This window comes from Callospermophilus lateralis, chromosome 14 (genome assembly GCF_048772815.1).
Source record: "Callospermophilus lateralis isolate mCalLat2 chromosome 14, mCalLat2.hap1, whole genome shotgun sequence".
In the NCBI taxonomy this organism is placed as follows: Eukaryota; Metazoa; Chordata; class Mammalia; order Rodentia; family Sciuridae; genus Callospermophilus; species Callospermophilus lateralis.
The window spans coordinates 17706223-17729905 of NC_135318.1; the positions used below are offsets into that span (position 1 = coordinate 17706223).

Below are 23683 nucleotides of genomic sequence, written 5' to 3' on the forward strand. Positions count from 1 at the left end.
AAATAAAAGATGGGGGCTGGGGATGTGGCTCAAGCGGTAGCGCACTGGCCTGGCATGCGTGCGGCCCGGGTTGGATCCTCAGCACCACATACAAGACAAAGATGTTGTATCCGCCAATAACTAAAAAATAAATATTAAAATTCTCCCCCCCCCCCTCTCTCTCTTTCTTCTTTTAAAAAAATAAAATTAAAAAAATAAAAAAAATTTTAAAAATAAAAAATAAAAGATGTTGTGTCCACCGAAAACTAAAAACAATTAAATATTAAAAAAAAATTTTACATAATTTAAAAGGCAGATGGTGTTAGAAGTCTTAAAACTGAAAAATATTCTCATTCCCTTTCTCTAGAAACAACTTTGAACTCATAGGTGTTTTTTATTCACAATTATACTTCTTAACAGTGTGTATTTTTTTTTTTTGAATTACTAATTTTGGACATTGCCTTTTATATTGCTGTTGGGATAGATAAGCATTTTAGCTCTCTTGTTGTTCTTACACCCTTTAACGGTTTTAGTTTAGTTTTTTTTTTTTCATTTTTTTTTATTTTTATTTTTTAGTTTAGTTTTTACCAATAAGTAAAAATGTGCATTATCATTCATTCTTGACCAGGAGGAAAGTATAATTTTATTTATTGAATAAATGTAATAAGCACTTGCAGACTCAAAAATATTTATAGTGTTCTACTCATATCTAACAATTATCTTTAATGACTGCATTTTATTTTATTTTTTATTTTTTTTAGAGAGAGAGAGAGAGAGAGAATTTTTTAATATTTTTATTTTTCAGTTCTCGGCGGATACAACATCTTTGTTTGTATGTGGTGCTGAGGATCGAACCTGGGCCGCACGCATGCCAGGCAAGTGCGCTACCGCTTGAGCCACATCCCAGCCCTAATGATTGCATTTTAAAAGCACTGTTAGGGGCTGGGGCTGTAGTAGAGCACTTGCCTACCATGTGTGAAGCACTGGATTCCATCCTCAGCACCATAAAAAGAAATAAATAAAGTTAAAAAAAAATTTAAAAAACCCAACAATCCCTTTAAGATGTTATATTTTGATATTATAAAAATATATTCCCACTTATCTGATTCAGTACATTGTAAATCTAATGTGTAATTCACTGCCTTACATTTAATAAATATTAACTAAGATTCTTTTAATGAAATAGTCTTTATTTTATTAAGTCTGAGTAATATACTTGAAGAGCAGTAACAGAAAAAATTAAGAAGTCTTCAGAAACAAAAATTACCCACTTGAGATAATAGGGGCATCCAATTTGCGGTAATTGTTGGTGCTCACCGTGGATGATGTGGCTTTATTGACTCCTGCTTTAACCTCTAGCTAAAAGGTAGAGTGTGAAGTTCAGTCACCATTGTTGGAAACATTGTTGGTGCTGTCCCCCACCATATGTTCTCCAAAACTCACTCTCTGACCCATTGCAAAGCCTCCTTTTTCCTTCCTTTCACATTTTCCTTGATTTTTAGAATTGTAATTTTCTCTTAAAAAGGATAAGAAACTTAGTTTATATTAACTCATAATGAAAATAAAAGAGTTTTTTTCCGGGCTTATTGGGAATTGAACCCACAGGTACTTTACCACTGAGATACATCCCCACCCCTTTTTATTTTTTATTGTGATATAGGGTCTCCCCTAAGTTGCTGAGAGTCTTGCTGTTGCTGAGGCTGGTCTTGAACTTGTGATCCTCCTGCTTCAGCCTCTGGAGTTGCTCGGATTAGATAGTGTACTTTCTTTTTTTTTTTTTTCTTTTAATATTTATTTATTTATTTTTTAGTTTTCGGCGGACATAACATTTTTGTTTGTATGTGGTGCTGTGGATCGAACCCAGGCCGCACATATGGCAGGCGAGCGCGCTACCACTTGAGCCACATTCCCAGCCCTAGATAGTGTACTTACCTATCATACTTTAATTCCTTGAAAAGTCTTTTTTTTAAGGTGCTGAGGATCATAGCTGGGACCTCATGTATGCTATCAAGTGCTCAACCATTGAGCTCCACCTCCCCTTCCTCTATCTTGAATGCCTTTTATTGCCATTATTTCTTCCCAGATCTAAATTTTGTCAAGATTCTATTCCTCTTTCATGTCCTAGTTAATAACAAACTTTTCTCTGTAACAACTAGAGTATAAGGAGCAGCTTGTACCAGCAAAACAGGGGCTAAATGTGAATCATTGCTTCTGCCAAATGGGCTCTTGTTACAGGCCCAGCTCCATTAGCCACAGGAAGCTAGAAGCAGAGGTCAGGACTTATCCAGACAGATTATATCTGGAGGAAATCCTCAGCTTGATTTTCAATGGCTCAGATTAAAATCACCTCCAGATATTTTGAAGATTTGGAATGAGAGTAATAGAATGTTTCTGTGCCTACTTTCTGGAACTGGTTTGAGTGGAATCTGATGGATTTTTCAGTGACTATTAATGAGCAGATCTGCATTCTTAAATATGCTTAAAACTTGGCATTTTTATGTTTTTTTTTTTTTTTTTCTGGTACTGAGGATTTAATCCCCAGGCTCTCTACAACTGTCTATATCTCCAGTTCTTTTTTTATTTTTATTTTGAAATAGGATCTTGTTAAATTGCCAAGGCCAGTCTTGAATTTGTGATCCTCCTGCCTCAGCCTCCCCAGTTGCTGGAATTACAGGTATGTACCACAATGTCCAGCTGGGCTGCACTCCAAAACTTTTTAGTTATTATTTTAGTTTTGGTTTGGTTTGGTTTGTTTTTTTGTACCAGGGGTTGAATGTAAGACCTCATGTATACTAGGCAAGTGCTCTACCATTGAACTACTTCCCCTACCCTTTTAATTTTAATAAATAAATTAATTATTTTTTTTGAGACAGGGTCTTGATATATTGTCCAGTCTATACTTAGTTTGCTATCCTTAAAGTTCAACTTTAAAATGTTTAAAAGTTATTGTGTTGTTTTTTTTCTTTCTTTCTTTCTGTAATCAATCTAGTTGTGTTTTCCTCAGTTTAGTTACCCCAAACATTCCAGATTAGCTAGAATAGGCTGATTTTTCCCAATGGGCAGTTCATAACTGTTGTCTGTGTTGACTTCACATAGCACTTCCATGTACTATTAAAATTTCTCACTGTTCCACATTACCTTCAAGCCATGAGTAAACCATATGTCTTATTACGCTTTTTTAGTTTTACTCTTTACAAATTTATCTTTAAGTCTCTGTGGGTGTGTGTGCGCATATGTATGCTGCTAAGGATTGAATCCAGGGGCACTCTGCCACTAAGCTACACCCACAACCCTTTCTACATTTTTTAAGTTTTAAGCAGGATCTAGAAGTTGCCCAGGCTAGCCTTAAACTTGAAATTGTAATCCTTCTGCTTCAGCATTAAGTGTGTGTGTAAGAAAGACAGAGAGAGTGATTGTGTGTGTGTGTGTGTGTGTGTGTGTGTGTGTGTGTTTACTTTTATTTTTTATTTTGTTGTCATAATGGAGAACCCATTTGCTGTACCACTGGCCTCCTGCCTTAGCCTTCCAAATTGCTAGGATTATAGGCTTGCACCACCACTCCCAGCCAAATGTGTATATGTGTACATGTGTTGCCAAATCCCAAGTCTTTTTGTTTTTTACTTTGAGACAGTGTCTTGCTAAGCTGCTGAGACTGGCCTTAAACCTATGATCCTCCTGTTTCAGCCTCTTGCATCACTGGGATTACAGGTGTGTGCCATCATGGCTAACCAAATATATATATTTTAAGGTAATTTTTACTCTGCAGTAACATCAAATATCCAGTCACAACAAATATTCATATGTTCCTGATTCCATAACTTTTTTTTTCCCTTTGGTCAGGTGAATTAAATAAAACCTATAGCCTTCAATTCCAGCTGCTCGTGAGGGCTGAGGCTGGAGAATTGCAAGTTCAAAGTCAGCCTCAGCAATTTAAGGAGGCTCTGAATAATTTAGCAAGACCCTGTTTCAAAATAAAATATAAAAAGACTGGGGAATGAAGCTCGGTGATTTAGCACCCCTGAGTTTAATCCCTGGTACTCGGATGGGGCAGGGGAGAGCCTACATAATGATCCACATGTTATAATACATTGATAAATTTCTTTTTAAAAATCTATGTCACCTGTTTTTCTCTCTGGTACTATATATATTGAAGAAAGTGTATCATTTATCATACAGAATTTCCCACATTCTAAATATTTGATTAAATCCCCATGATAACATCTGATTATGTTCCTTTATACCCTGTATTTCCTCTAATATGGTAGTTAGATCTAGAGGCTTGAATGGATTCAGATTCACATTTTGGGCAAGAATTCTCTATAAATGGTGGTGAAAATTTGTATACTGAGGCATACATTTATTTTTGGTTAGCTCTTTTTTGTGCTGTCAGCAGTTATTGATATTGTCTAGATCCATTATTACATTACGAGTTGCAAATTGGAGGTGTTCTATTTCTATACAATTTCAATTAAGTAGAGTTATTTATAAAGAAAGCTTCTTGCATTAACTCTTTGGTTACTGAGAATGTACAGACAGGATGCTTATTTGTTTCTTTCCCTTATTTATTAGTTTTCAAAATAAAGAATTGGGAATCCAGGTGCCTGTGTCCCAGCTACTCAATAGTCTGAGGCAGAATGATCACTTGAGTCCAGGATTTTGAGACTAGCTAGCCTGGTGACAAGACCTCCACCTCAAAAAAAAAAAAAAAAAAAGGCCGCAGTAGCTGGTGGCACAATCTGTAATCCCAGCTACTCAGGCTAAGGCAGGAGGATGGCAAGTTCCAGGCTAGCCTCAGCAATTTAATGAGACCCTGTCTCAAAATAAAAAGGACTGAGGATGTAGGTCAATGGTAAAACACCCTTAGGTTCAGTCCTCACATACACAGAGCTGGGATCCTAGTAGTCCAGATTTTTTATTATTATTATTATTATTATTTTATTTTTGTGGTGGTGGGTTAAACCCAGGGCCTCACACGCGAAGGAAAGCATTCTACTACCTGACTTTGAATTTTAGTTTTATTTTATCTCCTCAGCTCTTTTATTTAATTATTTTAAAATATTTTTTTAGTTGTAGATGAACTCAATACCTTTCTTTCTTTCTTTAATTTATGTGGTGCTGAGAATCAAACCCAGTGCCTCACACATGCTAGGCAAGCGCTCTACCACTTAGTCCCAGCCCCACCCCCACCTCCAGCCCTTTCATTTTTATTTTGGAATAGGGTCTTACTGAGTGGCCCACACAGGCCTGGAACTTCTGATTGAGCCTCTGGAGTAACTAGAATTTCAGGTATACACCACTGTGCCTCACTCGGACTCTAGAATTCTTGAAAGAAGACTTACTAACAAGTTCTTTTTTTAAAATGAGTATTATTATGAATTCATACTTGTGTTTCAATTCATGTTAAGTTTTTAAATTTTTTTTTTGGTCCATTCTCTGGCCAATAGAAATAAACCTTTTCAAATTGACTTCTGAATCCCTTTGACACCAATCCAAGATGGCAAAATATATCAGGTACCCAGTGCACATTTTCTGTCCCAGATCCGAAGTCAGCCTTTTCTCTAGTAAAAGTTGATTCCTTTTAGTGGGAAATGATATTAGGAGACCATACATCTGTCACCAGAGTTATTCATTGTTAATTGGATTGATTGTTGCTTTGGGGCCTTTTCAGGTGGACAGAACCCATATGTAATTTTTTCAGAAAAAATACAGGAGGTTATTGATATTTCCAATTTAAAATTTAGGATAATTGGAATTTTCCTTGGTTTCTTTGATTGTTATGTATCTCTTTAACTCCGATCAAAAAATCTTGTGTTTTTTTTTTTCTTGTTAGCAATAATTATAATTAATTCTTTGCCTTATCCCAGGTTTCTTAACTTAAACACTATTGCGTTTCAGGCAGAATAATTCTTTCTTGTGGGGGCAATAGTATTCTTGTTCCTTAGTTGTGACAATCAAAAATATCTCTAGCTACTGACTGCCATCTATCCTCTGAGAGTCTCCTGGTGGAGACCATCTCCTTTATCCTTGTACTATAGTTTCATAAAAACAATCATGGGCTGGAGCTGTAGCTTAGTGGCAGAGCGCTTGCCTTAGACTTGAGAGGCACTGGGTTTGATCCTCAGCACCACATTAAAAAAAAATACACAAATAAAATAAAGGCATGCTGTCCATCTACAAAACAAAACATAATATTACTAATAATTTGAATGCTGGAAGCTCTATTTTCCCCTAGGGTTCTTCATACTAGCACATAAAAAATTACTCTTTTCAGCTGGGCGTGGTGGCACATGCCTGTAATCCCAGTGATTTAGGAGACTGAGGCAGCAGGATTACAAATTCTAGGCCAGCCTTAGCAATTAGTGAGACCTTGACTCAAAATAAAAAACTAGTTAGACTCTGACTCAAAATTTAAAAAGGGATGGAATGTAGCTCAGTGGTACAACACCTCTGAATTCAATCCTTAGTACCATTAGGAAAAAAAAATGTGAGTAGATAGATATATATGTATACACATATGTATATATGTGTGTAAGTATATATATGTGTGTGTATATAAGTAATATATATATGTGTGTATATATATATATATATATATATATATATATAATAATTTCTTTCAAATGACACATACTAAAGACTTTATTCAGGGGTTGGGAGATGGCTATCTTGATAGTTATATACAAAGCTAATATTTATTATTGCTTTTTTTATACATGAAAAATGACAATTCTGAGTTTGGTCACTTGTTTCTAAGACCCTTTTAATGCAACTTTAGATTTACCTGATAATTTATATATTGAAATATATTGATGCATACATAATAATGATTTGTTTAAAATACTAAATTGGGAACTTTTGCTTTTGTTTTTTTACTTTTATAGTAACACAAAGAGAATGAAAGAAGTAGATAATCTTGAAAGTATAAAAGAGAAGTGGTAAGTTAATTAAAATTATGAATTTATTTGTTAATGCTTTCGTTATTATTATTCTCTATTTGTATTACATGTCACTGGCAAAGATAATAAAGTAAGTTTTAAGTATGTATATTTTCTTCAGTAAATATCTAATGGTAATTATCTAATCATAATATATATATATATAATAGTAAATATCTTACAGTAATATATATATATATATATATATATATATATATATATATATCTGCCCCCAGTTCTGGGCATGGAACCCAGGGCCTACACATACTAGGCAAGCTTTCTACCACTGAGCAATACCTGCAGCCACAGGCAAAAACAATAATAGTAGTTTTTAAATGGTAGTACATAAATACTATATTTTGAAGTAGTTTTTTAAACCATATCTTCATTGAACAGATTGTAATGAAATTACTAAATCTTTTATTTTGTTTTTAAATTTTTTTTTTGTTTTTAGTTGTTGATGGACCTTTACTTATTTTATTTCTTATATGCAGTGATGAGGATCGAACCCAGTGCCTCACACATGCTACACAAGCACTCTACCCTTGAGCCACAACTCCAACCCTAAATCTTTCATTAATTGAAACAGGTGTTGAATTTCTCTCTATTCACACATTACCTCTCAGAAGTGAAAAGTTTAACTACCTAATTAGCCTCTTATACTATCTTGGAGATATAGTAGAAATATGATGGTTTTGGAGTCTGATAAACATAGGTTTAAATCCTATCTTTGCCTTCTATTTCTTTTTTGACCTATGGGCAACTTAGGTAGATTCATTGAGTTTCGATATCATGTCTATAAAATGGGAATGTAAATATCTACCTATCTAAATGGTTTTTATGAGAATGACATAAAGAATACAATACACTTAGCAAAGTATTAGCATGTATTGGCCCTCAGTAAATGGTAAGTGCAAAGTCTATGGCTCTTATCGATATAGGATGTTTTATTCTCACTTATCTAAAGTTAAATATTTATTTTTGTCTTATCCTCATTGTTGTAAAAACTTGGCAAGGTAAATTTCATTTATTTACAGTACATTTTAAGAAGTCAGAACTGGGCAGGTATGTTAGAGCACATCTGTAATCCCAAAAAATCAGGAGACTGAGGCAGAAGGATCACAAATTCAAGACTAACCTCAGCTACTTAGCAAGATCCTGTCTAAAAATAAAAAGAGGGCCAGGGATGTGACTTTGTGATTAGTGATTGAGCACCCCCGGGTTCAATTCCTGGTACCAAAAAAAAAAAAAAAGATAGATACCCCACACCAAAGAAATATTTGTATCCCCCCCATTTGGGCATTTATTGGTTTATATAAATTTGATTATTTATCATATAATTGTGAGATTGTGTCTGAGAACAAGACCACTCTCAGGTTTCATTATTGTTTTTTAGGAGGAGTCACAGGATTTAGTATGTAGTCTTCATAGTCTTATTTATGGCTATAATTTATTGCAGTGAAGAATTACAAGATGCGAAAATACGTGGGACATAGCCTAGGGCAAATCATATACAAGCTTCCAAGAGTTCTCTAATAGTGAAGTCACAGGATGCACTTAATTCCCCTAGTAATAAGTTGTGATAACACATATGAAATGTTGTCTACCATGCAGGTTTATTGGAGATGAGCCTAGGGTTGCTTTGTGCTGCTGTTGTTTTGGTTTTTGTTATTTATTTATTTATAAGATGTGGGTCTCCTTATTTTGTCCAGGCTGATCTTAAACTTGTGGTCCTCCTGCCTCAGCCTCCCAAGTATAAGGGGCTACAGATGTGGACCACTGCACCTGGCACATTTGTAATCTTTTTTTATGACAAATTGATTTTTTTCAATTTTTCAATTGATTTGTTTAAATGTTACAAATTGATTTGTTTAAACTGTGCATAGTGGCAGGTGCTTGGCAATCCCAGCAACTAAAAAACTGAGACAAGAGAATTGCAAGTTCCAGATCACCTTGTGCAATTTATCAAGACCCTGTCTCAAAATAAAAAGGGCTGCAGTATCACAATGAAAGAATGAATGCCTGTACCACAATAAATGAATAAATGAATGAATGAATTTTTTTTGAGGGAGAATTTTTTTTTAATATTTGTTTTTTAGTTTTCGGTGGACACAACATCTTTATTTTATTTTTATGTGGTACTGAGGATTGAACCCAGCGCCCCGCGCGTGCCAAGCAAGCGCGTTACCACTTGAGCCACATCCCCAGCCCAATGAATATTTTGTTAAAAACAACAGTTGGTAAAAGTTGAAGACTGATTTCTTAAAAAAAAACTGTTCAACAGTTCAAAGACAATAGTGAAACTCTATATTCATTGTATGTGCTACCAAAGTGTACATAGATGCAAATCCTTCACTTATTTGGACAACAGCTGACACTCTTATTTATAGAGAACCAGGTAGAATTAGAAAGTGAGCAAAAGAGGGGAAACATGGACAGAATGAAAAGACAAACTACAGAATGGGAAGAATTTGCAAACCATGTATCTGATAAAGGGTTAACTTTCTCCTACAACTCAAAAGCAAAAAAAAGCAAAAACCTAATAATCTGATTTTAAAATGGGCTAAGGACTTCCAAAGAAGACATACAAATGGCCAATGATTATGTAAAGATGTCCAATGTCTTTGTTGATGTTGTTTTGTTTTTGTGCTGGGGATTGAACCCAAGGGTGCTTTACCATTGAGTTTCCAGCCCTTCTTATTTTTTATTTGAAGATAGGCCCTAAGTTGCTTAGGGCCTCACTAAGTTGGTGAGGCTGGCCTTGAATTTGAGATCCTCTTGCCTCAGCCTCCCATGTCACTGGGATTACAGACATGCACCACCACATCAAGAAAAGATGTCCAGTGTCACTAGTTATCAGGGAAATACAAGTAGAGGAAGTCTCCTCTATTCCTAGGCCATGGAGCTTTTATCCTGAATGGGTGTTGGATGTTGTCAGTGCTTTTTCCTTCATATGTTGGCTTTAATCATATTATTTTTCTTCTTTAACCTATTAAAGGACAGATTACATTAGTTGATTTTCAGATATTGAATCAGATGTGCATAAACTACAATAAATCCTACCTGGTTGTGATATATAATCCTTTTAACACATTGTTGGATTAGATTTGTTAATTTTTGGGGGGTGGGTACTAGGGATTGAATTCAGGGACACTTAACCACTGAGCCACATTTCCAGCCCTATTTTGTATTTTATTTAGAGACGGGTCTCACTGACTTGCTTAGCACCTTTCTTTTGCTGAGGCTGGCTTTGAACTTGTGATCCTCCTGCGTCAGCCTCCCAAGTCCTTGAGATTACAGTGCCCAGCTAATTAGTTAATGTTTTGTGGAGGAATTTTACATCTATGATCATGAAAGACATTTTCTGATATTTTCTTTTCTCATAAATATCTTTCTGTGGTTTTAGTATGAGGGTAATGCCATTCTCATAGTTTTCTGTTTGCTTCTGTTTTCTGGAAGAGATTGTAGAGAATCTGTATCAATTTTTCCTTAATTGTTTAGTAGAATTAATCAGTGAACGCATACAAGCCCCGTGCTTCTGTTTTGGAAAATTATTAATTATTGATTCTATTTCATTAATATACAAGTTTATTCAGATTTTCTGTTATTCCTTAAGTGAATTTCAATAGATTCTACCTTTCAAGGAATTAGTCATTTTATCTAAGTTAATTTTTTTTGTGGGATAGAGTTGTTCATAATGCCTTTCCTACCCTTTTTTTTTTTCTGTCCCCTGATAGTTTCTTACATGTGAAACTCATTGTCACCTGTTCAGTGAAGCCAGAACTCTGATTTTTTAAGCTGTATCTCATAAATGTCTCTTCTTATATCTGTTCCTATATCTCCACTCACTCAATTCTGAACCTCTTATAAACTATTTCTTATTCATTTGAATTCACAAGATAAAGTTTAATAGATAATATAAAGGAATAAAACTTAAGCTATTCTACCTGCTCAGCTTTAGTGGCTTTGTGTTTGTTAATTAGTTATTAAGCACCAACTGCTTTCTGAACAAAAGAAGCAGATATTAGAAAGTACAAAGTGATTATAATGATATAATATTTGTGAGCTTTCTGTGTGCCAATATGTGTACAGGACTTAACTATAGACCATCTACAGACTTTTATATGTATTTGGATTTAATTTTCACAATCACTTTGTGAGATAGGTGGTAGGGTCTACATCTTAGTGACACCTTATATTAACTTAGAAGGGGACCTGAACCACAGACTTGGAGGTAGCATCTCAGTTCAACATCCCTTAATTAGAAGAACTTCTGTATATTTTTAGAGCTCTGGTAATGAGTAGTGCTTTCTTTCTTTCTTTTTTTCTTTGCTTAGGGTTTCTGAAACAGGATCCAACAATCAACCTCTTAGTGATAATCAACAAACAAATTGTGAATATTTTGTTAATAGCCTTTTTGAGGAAGCTCAGAAGGTTGGTGCCAAATGCTTGTCCCCTACTGAACAGAAGAAAGAGGTAAATGTCTATTACTTTTTAATCTTCTGGTATTTTTCAAAATAGGGATCTTTTAGAGGATCCCTGTTTTCCTAATAGTAAAGATATTATTTACCACCTACATTGTGTTGATCTTTCATAGATGTTGCAGAAGTAATGATGGGTAAAATTATGCAAATCTTAGCAGGATTCAAGGCAGTGACAGCAAATTGAAGTAGAAATTATTGTATTCTTATAAAGAAAAAACACTGGTTTCAATTAATACCCTGATGAAACAGTAAAACTTTTAAATTTTATTTTGAGACAGTGTCTCTCTAAGTTGCCCTGTCTGGCCTAGAATTGTGATCTTCCTACCTCAACCTCTCAAGTAGCTGAGATTACATGCGTTTACTACCACACCCAGCAAATCAAAGATTATTAATCCCAAACATTGAATATATATCATTAATATTCTTCTTGACAAAATGTGAAATAAACATAAAGCAATTCTGTGTGTGTGTTTGTGTGTTTTGTTTTTTTTTGTGGTGCTGGAGTTAGAGGGCCCTCACTCAGGCTAGACAAGCACATTACCACTGAGCTACATACATCCCCAGCCCCATAGAAAGCATTTCTGCAGTATACAGAAATATCATATGGAAAAGTGCAGTTGTTTGAAGTACAGATTGAACTATCTGCTTTTTCATGGCATATAGTTTTTGTCTGAAAGAATGATTTATACATAGACTACAGTTATTCAAACGTGGGATTTTGGCAGATATTTTCTCATAATAAATAGAGCCTGGCACTTGAAGGAATTCAACTTTTAGTATTTGTGTGCAAATGGTAAAATTTTACTTAACCAATTTTTATAGTAAAAATAAGAATTTTGGAACATTTCGATCATGTACTTGGCAACTTCTCAACATTTACAGAATTTCCTGATGAGACCAGTGTCAGTATCGTTTTAATGTCTATAGCTTTATCATATAATGAACTGAAGGAACCAGTATTTTCCAGATAACCAGTGTATAGAACATTATAGAATAATCATGCATGAGTTAAAAAGTGAAAGTGTCACATATATTAAAGGATTTTAATGTAAAAGCATATGGAAAAAAAATCACTAAAAAGTTTCAGGTTTCACATTCAAATTCTCAACTAAATTTTGAGATATTACCACTTAAATTTTGATGACATGTCAAAAGAATATCCTGGAAAGGTTATTAAAATAACTGCTTTGAGGGCTGAGGCTGTGGCCTAGCATGTGTGAGGTACTGGGTTCCATCCTTAGTACCACATAAAAAAATAAATAAAAGTATGATGTTCATCTACAACTACAAAAATTTTTTTAAAAATAATAGCTGCTTTGTTTAACTACCTATCTATATTACAAGGTTGTTAGGTTTTTTTTGTTTGTTTTTCAGTTGTTTTATGATACTTGGAATTGAACTTGGGGACACTCTACAGCTGAGCCACATCCCCAGTCCTCTTTTTTTTCTTTTTGAGACAGGGTCTCACAGGCTGGCCTCAAACTTGAGATCCTTCTACATCAGCCTCCTGAGTCACTGGGATTATAAGCATATGCTACTGCACCTGGCTGATTTAAAAAAATATATGTTTTTTTCAATCAAAATAACACTTTGTGGGCTAGGGTTGTGGCTCAGTGATAGAGTGCTTGCCTAGCATGTGTAAGACACTGGGTTCGATTCTCAGTACCACATACAAATAAATGAATAAATTAAAGATCTATCAACCTCTAAAAAATATTTTTAAAAAGAAAAAAAATAGCACTTCACAGCTAACTAAAAGCAGTAACAAATTATGAGAATTCAGCTCACTTTTTGAACTTTGATATTAAAAGTATTTGTGAAAGAAAACCTTGATTATGATTCACTTTTTAAATTGATTTAAAATTTTATCAAAGTTGGAAAAAAAGTTGTAAAAATTTAAAATCTAAGAGTTCTGATAGGCTTAAATCAAAAAATAGCAGACCTGTTCCTCCTTGACCATTAAGTCCACTTCCAGGAGACAGCTACTTACAATTCTTGGCTATTTCTTTTGGTATGAGCTTTATGTTTCTAATTATATACTAATAATGATAGTTGTTGATTTTTTTCAGATTGTCAAACTATGTGCGTTGACTTTTTATTATAGAAAATAATGATTTAGTAGGCTGGGAAAAAGTTCAGTGGTAGTGTGCTTGGATACCATGTAGGAAACTCTTGGTTCAATCCACAGCACCACAAAAATAGAAAGAAAGAAAAAAAAAAAAATGAGGATTTAGCTCTCATTATCTCCCTTTTCCCTCTTCCCAAACCACTTCGTCTCATTAGTCTATCATAGTTAATTTGGGATTAAATCAGTTATCACTGTTATGTCTTTTATGACTTTGTAGTATATTTCTCTTCCATGTTGCTTTTAAATTTTTCATTGAAATTAATAAGAATTTACCTCAAGAAATTCTTGAGGTAGATTTATGATAAAGTGTATATGTGGAGGCAGGCTTGATGTCATGCACCTGTAATCCAACAACTGGAGAACTGAGGCAGGAGGATCACAAATTCCAGGCCACCCTTAGCAACTTAGCAAGACCATATTTCAAAATAAAAAATGAAAAGGGCTGGGGACGTAGCTCAGTGGGAGAATGCCCCTGGGATCAATCTCCAGTGTTGGGGGGGGCTCACGCGAGTTGTGGGGGAGTGGTGGCATGTCAGGGGTTGGGATTATTCAATTCAGGCAGAGCACCTGACTAGCGCCCAAGGCCCTGGGTTTGGTCCTTGGCCTGGGGAGTTGAGGGAGGGGTGGCAGATGAGGGGAAAACAAGGCAAAAGTGTGTGTGAAAAAAGAGAACCTGGGGAATGCATGAGTTAAAACCTTGTAAGCCTGAATTTTCCTCTTTTCTGCATTCATACTTGATTGACAGACTGGCATTCCAACACCTGAGCCTTTGTATGCAGCATTTGGCTCCCTGCAAGCTTCTGGAGTCTTCCCTTTAACCTGGTGTTCTTATGGGGCGTAATGTGCCTTACCATTCTGGGACATTTTCTCGTTGCTGTTTTGTTCCTCTGTTACCTGTTCTGTCTGTAAATGTTCCAACTTAGACTTCTTGGACTGAGCCTCTTCATTTCTTATTTTTTCTATTTTCACTTTTATTGTTTTATTTTAATGTTTTATGAACCTTAAATTCAATCCATTTACTTCATTTCTGTTGTATTCAGTTTTCAAGACCTCTCTTGTTCCTGGAATTTTTCCTTCCCACTTCCTTTCTGAATAATCATCTTATGTGATCACATTAATGATCCTTTTGGGGATTTTGTTTTGAAATTTCTTCTCTTCGGTGTCTTTTTTATGTGCTCTTTTCTATTTGTTCTCAGTCTTATCTGAGTACCATGAAAGCAGAGACTTGGTGGTTTGGTTGTCAGGCATTAAAGAATAGTAAAGTACAGTGACCTAGGGGGATGGACTGTGGGGCTGGGAGTGTTCCTCACTATGGAACCCAGACTAAGCATGCACAGGGAGCTGGGTTCAATCCCTAGTACCCTTCAGCCTCTTGAAAAGGAAAGAATATGGCTTCGGGGCACAGCCTCTTTGGGTTCATGTCCCAGGTCCACACCTTACCAGCTGTTTAGCACTGGATAATTTAATTAATATTCTGTGTTTCTGGTTCTCTGTCCATAAAAATAGGATAATAATACCTACTTTATATAGATGTTGGGAGGAATAAATAAGGTTACATAGGGAGAGTGCTTCTTAACAGTGTCTCGTACACATTGAATATGTATACAGTGTTCTCTATGTGTATGTATATACATACGACTGTGTGTGAGCATGTACCTGCACACCATATATACTAACAATACTCTAATTTCTTAGTATTCAGTAAATCTTTGGCAGAAGATTGGTCCCAGGACTCCTTGAGGATGTACTTAAGTTCCTGTTTTCAGTTTTCTTTCTTTTTTTAAACATGGGGTCTCACTATGTTATCCAGGATCTTCTCAAACCCCTGAGATCATGTGGTTCTTCTGCCTCAGCTTCTTGAGTTCTGGGACTATAGGTGCATGCTTCCCACACCCAGTTTGAATCCCTTGGGATTCAAATCGCATACAATCTGCTCACTTCTTCCCCTATACTTCAAATTATCTAGATACACCTAATACTATGTAAATGGTTGTTGTGTGATATATTGTGCAAGGAATAATGACAAAAATGTACATGTTTATTATAAATATAAATTTTCTTCCTGTTTGATCTGTGGGTGCTTGAATGCATGTGTGTGGAACCCATAGATACAGAAGGCCAACTGTTTATGCTATTATTATTTTCCCCCAGCACCTTAATGAGTGTCTGTTACATATTATGCACTCATTAAACATATATTGAATGTATAATAAATTGAATAAATGTAAATGAGGTTGGTCTTTTAATATTGTCTAGTTTTTCAGTCTTGTGTTCAGCCTGAAGCATCCATGCATTCTGCTGTATTTCTAAACCTTTCTATATTTCTGTAGTGACTTACCTTGCTTCTTTGACTAAATGAGTAAATAAATATTGTTTTTATAAGCAGAAAACACTGATGAAATATTAATAAAAATAGTCTAAAAATAGTATTTTATATATGAGGGAATAGTGATTAATTGGTCGTTGCTTTTTGTCTCTTTAAGAGTACAATTAGGGAATAACAGCAGATGGGATAGAGAGGGAAGATGGGAGGGAAGGGGAGGGGGGATAATAGGGGATAGGAAAGGTAGCAGAATACAACAGTCACTAATATGGCATTATGTAAAAATGTGGATGTGTAACCGATGTGATTCTGCAACTTGTATTTGGGGTACAAATGGGAGTTCATAACCCACTTAAATGTATGAAAGATGATATGTCATGAGCTTTGTAATGTTTTGAACAACCAATTAAAAAAAAAAAAGAGTACAACAGCACCACATACAAACAAAGATGTTGTGTCCGCCAAGAACTAAAAAATAAATATTAAAATTCTCTCTCTCTCTCTCTTTAAAAAAAAAAGAGTACAATTAGAAAATGAGATACAGTGGTGCATGCCTGTAATCCTAGCGACTTGGGAGGCTAAGCCAGGAGAATTGCAAATTCAATACCAGTCTCAGCAATTTAGCAAGGACCTCAGCAACTTAAGGAGACCCTGTCTCAAAAAGAGCTTAGGACGTGGCTCAGTGGTTTAGCACCCCTGGGTTAATCCTCAGTACCAAAAAAAAAAAAAACACAAAAATCCCATAAAATTTTTTAAAAGATGGGCATGATGTTGCATACCTATAATTCTAGCAGCCAACTTAGAGTGGCTGTAAGCAAGTTAATGAAACCCTGTCACAAAATTAAAAAAAAAATAAAAGGGCTGGGGATGTAGCTCAGTAGTAAAGCATTCTAAAAGCATTTATTTAAAATTATCTTCATTATGAAACATAATTCATATCATATGAATTATGTATAGACATAATTTTTTATATTTTACATTTGGAGTTCTTAATATATAAAATGTATAATGATAAAAATTTTCAAAGAACTTTTAAATTACTATTACATTTTATTAACATAATACATTTTTTTTCTTACTGCTTTGCAGGTAGATATAAGTATAAAATTATGGAAAAATGGATTCACAGTCAATGATGATTTTAGAAGTTATTCTGATGGTGCAAGTCAGCAGTTTCTGAACTCTATCAAAAAAGGGTAAGCAGTCTTTGTAAATAGAAGGATATTTTAGGCAACATTAAAGGATTCTATGGACGAATCCTTTTTAATGTTGATCATACACCACTATACATTCACAGATACTTTTGTGAATTAGCATTTTTTATAAGACAAGTTTTCTTAAGAAAGCCACCCTATAATTTTTTTAAAATTTAGAGACTTAAATTCTCATCAACCAAAATCTTAAACTTTGCTAAATATTTCTTAACATCACTTCTTATTTGTTATTTGATACTTATGTTTAGTTGTCTTTAGAATCTATGAAATTGTGGTTTATAATGTATTTGTGATTCTAAGTGTTATTTAACAACCCAGAAGTAACTCTATTAACATTTTTGTTGAATTTTGTTGTCATTTTCATGTATAGATTTATACATAATATGCATGTTTATTTTCTGAACATCGTTGTGAAATATTTTAATATACCTGCATATTATTTTATCACAACAATGACCCTTATTTATTTCATTTATTTATATGTGTATGTACAGGTATGCACACACACAGATATATACATACATGTATACAGACTTAATTGTTCTTAGAAATTTAGGTTAATTTTACTACTATAAAAATATCTATGAGGACATGCATGAGACCCTGTGTTCAATTCCTATCAAACACATATTTTATAATTTGTCCTTTGTGAAAACCTCCCCAGGGAAATTAATTGTTTATATATTAAGTATGTGCCATAACATTGTTAACATTCAAAATGGATTTAAAAATTTTTTTTTTTAGTTGTAGATGGACACAATATTTGTATTTTATCTGTTTATTTTTATATGTATTTGAGCTGGATGCAGACGCACAGACCTGGACCTGTAATACTAGCTAGTTGGAAGGCTGAGGCAGGAGGATTGCAAGTTCAAGGCCAGCCTGGGCAACCCTATCTCAAAATAACATAAGGTGGGGATGTTAGCTCAGTGGTAGAGCACCCCTAGGTTTAACCCCTAGTATTGCAAAATAGTAAAACATAATAATAAATAAATAAAAACACCTTTGAGTATTCTAGAATTTAAGTATTTTTAAATAACAGCTTTGTTGAGAGGTTACCATAATTCATACCTTTAAAGTGTATAATTCAGTATTTTTAATATATTTACAGAGTTGTGCAACAGTTATCACTTAGAATATGTTCATTATCACAAAAAGAAACTTGATACTAGAAGTCACTCTCCATTTCCCCTTCCCTATAGCCCTTCATAACTAGTTATCTGCTTTCCATCCCTATGGATTGTCCTATTCTAGATATTGCATATAAATGGAATCACATGGTGTGTGGCCTTTTGTGTCTGGTTTCATGAATTCTAGGCAGGCACTCTATCATTTTATTGGTTCTTTTTGGTTATACATGACAGTCGAATTCATCTTAACATAATTATAAAAGCATGGAATGTATCTCCCTCCCCCCACCTCCTCCTCCCTTTCCTCTTCTGATCTTTCTGCCATTTACCCATAGTTTTTTTTTTTTTTTTTAATTAGTTTCTTGTGGATGTACACAATGTGAGATTCACTGTGGTATATTCATATATGTATATGGGAAAGTTCTGTCAGATTCATTCCACTGTCTCTCCTTGGAAATGTTAATTCTATGTTTAACTTAACAAAAAACTTCCAAGCTGGATTCCAAAGTGGCTGCCCCATTTAACCAGCACTGTATAAGATTTGCAGTTTTTCCATATCCCCACTAACCTTTGTCAGTGTCTGCTTTTTAAAATTATAGCCATCCTAGTGGATGTAGAGTGGTATGTCATTCCAGTTTTGATTTGCATTTCCCTATTGATCAGTAATATTGAATGGCTTTCATGTGTTTATTGGCTGCATATCTCCATTGGAAAAATGCTTGGTCAAATTCTGTAATTTTTTTTCTTTGCCTATTTTAAAACTGGATTATTTGCCTTTTTACTGAGTTGCCAGCATTCTCCATATGTCTGTATGTTGCTGGGCATCAAACCCAGGGCCTTTTAAGCTACATCTCAGCCCTGGAAGAGTTCTTTATATATTCTAGATTCAATTCCCTTATTAGATACATGATTACAAATATCTTCTCCCATTCGTTGAGTTGATGTTCAACCCAAATGGAAAAACAATTAAATTATATGGAATAATAAATATAGAAAAAAATCTAGGAGAGTCTATACCAAGGTTTGCAAACTGACGGACATTCACATCTTAATTTTACACATTTACATTTTTAATTCACATATTTTTAGAAAAAAAATTCAATAAAAAATTTAAAACTTTTATATATGTGTGAAAGTATATTTCATAAAAGTACACAAGAGCCTAGTGGGCTGGCACACTCCTTAATCCCAGCAATTTAGGAGGCTAAGGCAGGAGGATCACAAGTTTGAGACCAGCCTCAGTAACTCAGTGAGGCCCTATCTCAAAATTTAAAAAAGGATGGGGTGTGTGGCTCAGGAGCCAAGCACCCCTGGGTTAAATCCCCAGTACTCAAATAAATAAATAAAATGTACACAAGTAAAATATATTAAGTGAATTTATGTTATTTGTCAGAAAAAATCAGTTATTTTATAGTTTTTCCTTTGTGGAAACCTCCTCCGGGAAATTAATTGCTTATATATTAAGTATGTGCCATAACATTGTTAACATCAAAAAAGATATTTGTGTTTTTTTACCAGACATTGTTCCTGGGATCAGAATATATTTATGAATAAAACAGATGTCGTCCCTGCTGTCCTATAGCTTATGTGGTTCAAAAGAGGCATTTGGGGGGGCTGGGGTTGTGGCTCAGCAGTGGAGCGCTTGCCTAGCATGTATGAGACACTGAGTTCAACCCTCAGCACAACATAAAAATAAAATAAAGGTATTGTGTCCAACTAAAACTAAAAAACAAAATATTAAAAAAAAAAAAAAAGATAGATAGATGCATTTGGTATGTTAGACAAAGCCCAGACTTTAGTTCAAGTCCTGTTACTTAAATACATTTAGTTATTTAATTATAGAGAATATATTATGCTTCTTTGTTATACATATCGTCCAATTATTTTTTTAATATTTATTTTTGAGTTGTAGTTGGACACAATACCTTTATTTTATTTTATTTATTTATTTTTATGTGGTGTTGAGGATCAAACCCAGGGCCTCTCACATGCTTGCTAGGCGAGTGTTGTATCGCTGAGCCACAACCCCAGCCCTGTCCAATTTTTTTACATAAAATATTTTGGCATAAAAACAGAATGTTTTTCAGAGAAAGAAAAGGCATTGGAAGCTTTATCATTTTGTTTTCTTGCCTTCCAAGGGAGTTACCTTCAGAATTACAAGGAATTTTTGATAAAGAAGAGGTGGATGTTAAAGTTGAAGATAAGAAAAGTGAACTTTGTGTGTCTACAAAGCCTGTGTTCCAACCCTTCTCAGGACAGGGTCACAGACTGGGAAGGTAAGTGTGTCTATTATCTGCCTTTGCCATAAGCAGAGGCTTGACTAATATTGATTTTGACATTATTTTACACATGTAGACACATGTATATAGCTTACCATTTCTCCTACTAGAAATGAGTTTTTTATGTGAGTTTTTATGGAGATTCCTAAGTCACATTTACTTCAATGATATTAAAATAGGCTGGCACTAATCACAGAGACTTTTCCTGGTTTTATTAGATCAAAAGAGCCTGGCCTATTTAGGACAAAATTGTATTTATCATTTACTCTCCCTTTTACCACCAAACTTTGCCATTAGTGCTACAGAGTACCTATGCTAACTTTTCAATATTACAGTTCTATTTTTTCCCCAGTACTGAAAAAGAAAATTTAAAGAAAAGAAAGCTAGGCACAATAGCACTCACCTATAATCCCAGCTACTCAGGAGACTAAGGCAAGGGAATCAGAAGTTCAAGGGCAGCTTGGGCAATTTAGCAAGACCCTGTCTCACAATAAAAAGGGTTGGGGATATAACTTAGTGGTGGAGTGCACCTGTGTTCAATCCATAGTGCTGCCCAAAAAAAGAAAAAAGAAAAAGTCTGATAATGTTAATATTGACATCAAAGCCTTTAATTATTTCAGTTTTCCATTTTTATCATATCTAACTATGCCTTATGATGGAATTACTACAGTTAGATATGGGATCACTTTGGTTTTTATGAATTCTCATATTTTAATTATCAAGATTGGTAAAATGCACTCTGGGCACGCTGGCTCATGCCTATAATCCCAGCAGTTTGGGAGGCTGAGTAAAGAGGATCATGAGTTCAAAGCCAGCCCCAGCAATTTAGTGAATGCTATCTCAGAATAAAAAATAAAAAGGGCTGGGAATGTAGCTTACTGGTAAAACACCCCTGGGGTCAGTCCTACCAAACAAAACAAAAATGGTAAAGTGCATACATATTCATTCATACATAGAAAAATATCTAGATGTGTCTTTCAAAATACTCTGTTTCCTTTTCCTTTGTAACCCAAGAACTATATCTATAGAGAACTTGTAATTTCTTTTACAAATTTATCCTAGGCAGTAGGTAAAGCTAAAGTCTATAGATACATCAACCCTGTAAAATTACCTATACTGTAAAGCACTATTCAAATAATACTAGCAGCAGTTTATTTATATAGCACTCTTTAAGCTTACATATTAATTAAATATTCATAATTTCATTAGATTCTTAGAATCATTATATATTATGGACATAATTTGTATATGTTTATGTTGTTATTAGGGAAATAGTTAATGACTTATAGTTAAAGTCTTTCTAAAAGTAAAATTTTTATAGTAATGGAAAAACTTGTGTCTGACTTTGTTGTCTGGATTTTCTTAGTGCCACACCAAAAATTGTTTCTAAAGCAAAGAGTATTGAAGTTGAAAATAAAAATAATTTGTCTACTGTTTCACTGAACAACTTGGAGCCCATCACTAATATACAGATCTGGTTAGCCAATGGGAAAAGGATTGTCCAGAAATTCAATACATCTCATAGGTGAGTCTTCCGGGTCAGTATTTGCCTGATTTTTTTTTTCCAAATTAAATTTCATTTCTTTTAAGATTAGTCAACAGTAATTTTTAAGAACTAATGAAGGTTTCTGTTTGTTTGTTTGTTTGTTTTGTAGTTGGACACAGTACTTTTATTTTATTTACTTATTTTTATGTGGTATTGAGGATCAATCCCAGGGCCTTGCACGTGCTAGGCGAGCACTCTACCGCTGAGCCACAATCCCAGCCCCCTAATGAAGGATTTTAATGAATAGTCTTCCAAATTTAATATGTCAAGACAAAGGAAACTGTTGGAAATTAATGAAATACTTTTAATTTGTTTTAAGAATTTTCATGCTGGTCATTTGATTAGTTTCCTGTTTTAAAGGAATTACTTTTAATGTGTTTTAAAATCAGTCATAAGCATCATTTGCAAACCAGGAATGGTAGCATATACCTAAAGTTCCAGCTACTCTGGAGGCCAAGACAGAGGATCACTTGAGTTCAGGAATTTAAGAGTAGCCTGGGAAGCATAGTGGATCCCATCTCAAAAAAAGAAAGAAAGAAAACAATAAGCATTATGTATATATTTTTTTGTTAATTGTAGTAAAAGAATGCAAATAAGAAAAGTATTGAAAGAAATTAAAGTCAATATAAATTTCACCACTTAAAGATAACCAGTATTATTAGATCAAGTAATTCTTATTTAGTCTTATCTCTCTTAACAGAAGTTTCCTGAGGCAGAGACAGGAGGATTGCTAGTTCAAGATCAACCCTAGGCTGGATGTGGTAGCACAGGCCTATAATTCCAGCGACTCAGGAGGCTGAGGCAGAAGAATCACAAGTTCAGGCCAACATAGGCAGCTAAGTGGGACCTTGCCTCAAAATAAAAAATAAAAAGGTCTGGGGGTGTAGCTCAGTGCTAAAGCACCCCTACCCGAATACCACAAAAAGGCGGGGGGGGGTTCTCATCTTAATTAAAAGTAGAGGGGCTGGGAGTGTGTAGCTCTTAGTTGGACATGTGCTTAGCATGTGTAAGACTCTGATTCGCAGCACTGCAAAAAAAAAAAAAAGAGAGAGAGAAAAAATGCATACATAGTTTTCCTTTTCCTTTTTTGGTGACAGGGATTGAACCCAGGGGCATTTAACCACTGAGCCACATCCCCAACCTGTTTTATTTTTTGAAACAGGTTCTTGCTAAGTTGATGAGGCCGGCTCTGAACTTATTTTATTTATTTATTTATTTATTTATTTTATAGAGAGAGAGAGAATTTTTTAATATTTATTTTTTAGTTTTTTGGCGGACACAACATCTTTGTTTTTTTTAAAAGAGAGAGTGAGAGAGGGAGAGAGAGAGAGAGAGAGAGAATTTTAATATTTATTTTTTAGTTATCGGCGGACACAACATCTTTGTATGTGGTGCTGAGGATGGAACCCAGGCCGCACGCATGCCAGGCGAGCGGGCTACCACTTGAGCCACATCCCCAGCCCCAGATTTTTTTGTTTTTCAAATGTAGCCATAATTTTTTTTTTCAAATGTAGCCATAATACCCTTGTCATACCTAAGAAAACTAATAATAATTCCTTCCTACCGTCAGATATATAGGGTCAACCTTTAAAAGGATAGTCCAAGGCTAGATATGTAGCTCAGTAGTAGATCTTTTCCTTCCCTAGCATGTGCAGGACCCATACC

The 23683-nt window shown here is 34.6% G+C and overlaps 1 protein-coding gene across 3 annotated transcripts in view; it reads left to right on the forward strand.

Moving 5' to 3' along the window:
- Ubxn2a (UBX domain protein 2A) overlaps nt 1–23683 on the forward strand; it is a 35619-nt gene that overhangs the window by 6733 nt on the left and 5203 nt on the right. For 2 of the 3 annotated variants that reach the window (XM_077105195.1, XM_076833475.2), the window contains 6 exons: nt 2577–2653; nt 6861–6914; nt 11252–11390; nt 16939–17045; nt 20332–20469; nt 21839–21997. In XM_077105195.1, coding sequence (XP_076961310.1) covers nt 6874–6914; nt 11252–11390; nt 16939–17045; nt 20332–20469; nt 21839–21997 — 584 coding nt within the window. In that variant the 5' untranslated portion in view covers nt 2577–2653; nt 6861–6873. The remainder of the gene's footprint in view (nt 1–2576; nt 2654–6860; nt 6915–11251; nt 11391–16938; nt 17046–20331; nt 20470–21838; nt 21998–23683) is intronic. The other variant, XM_076833476.2, reaches the window with a different exon arrangement.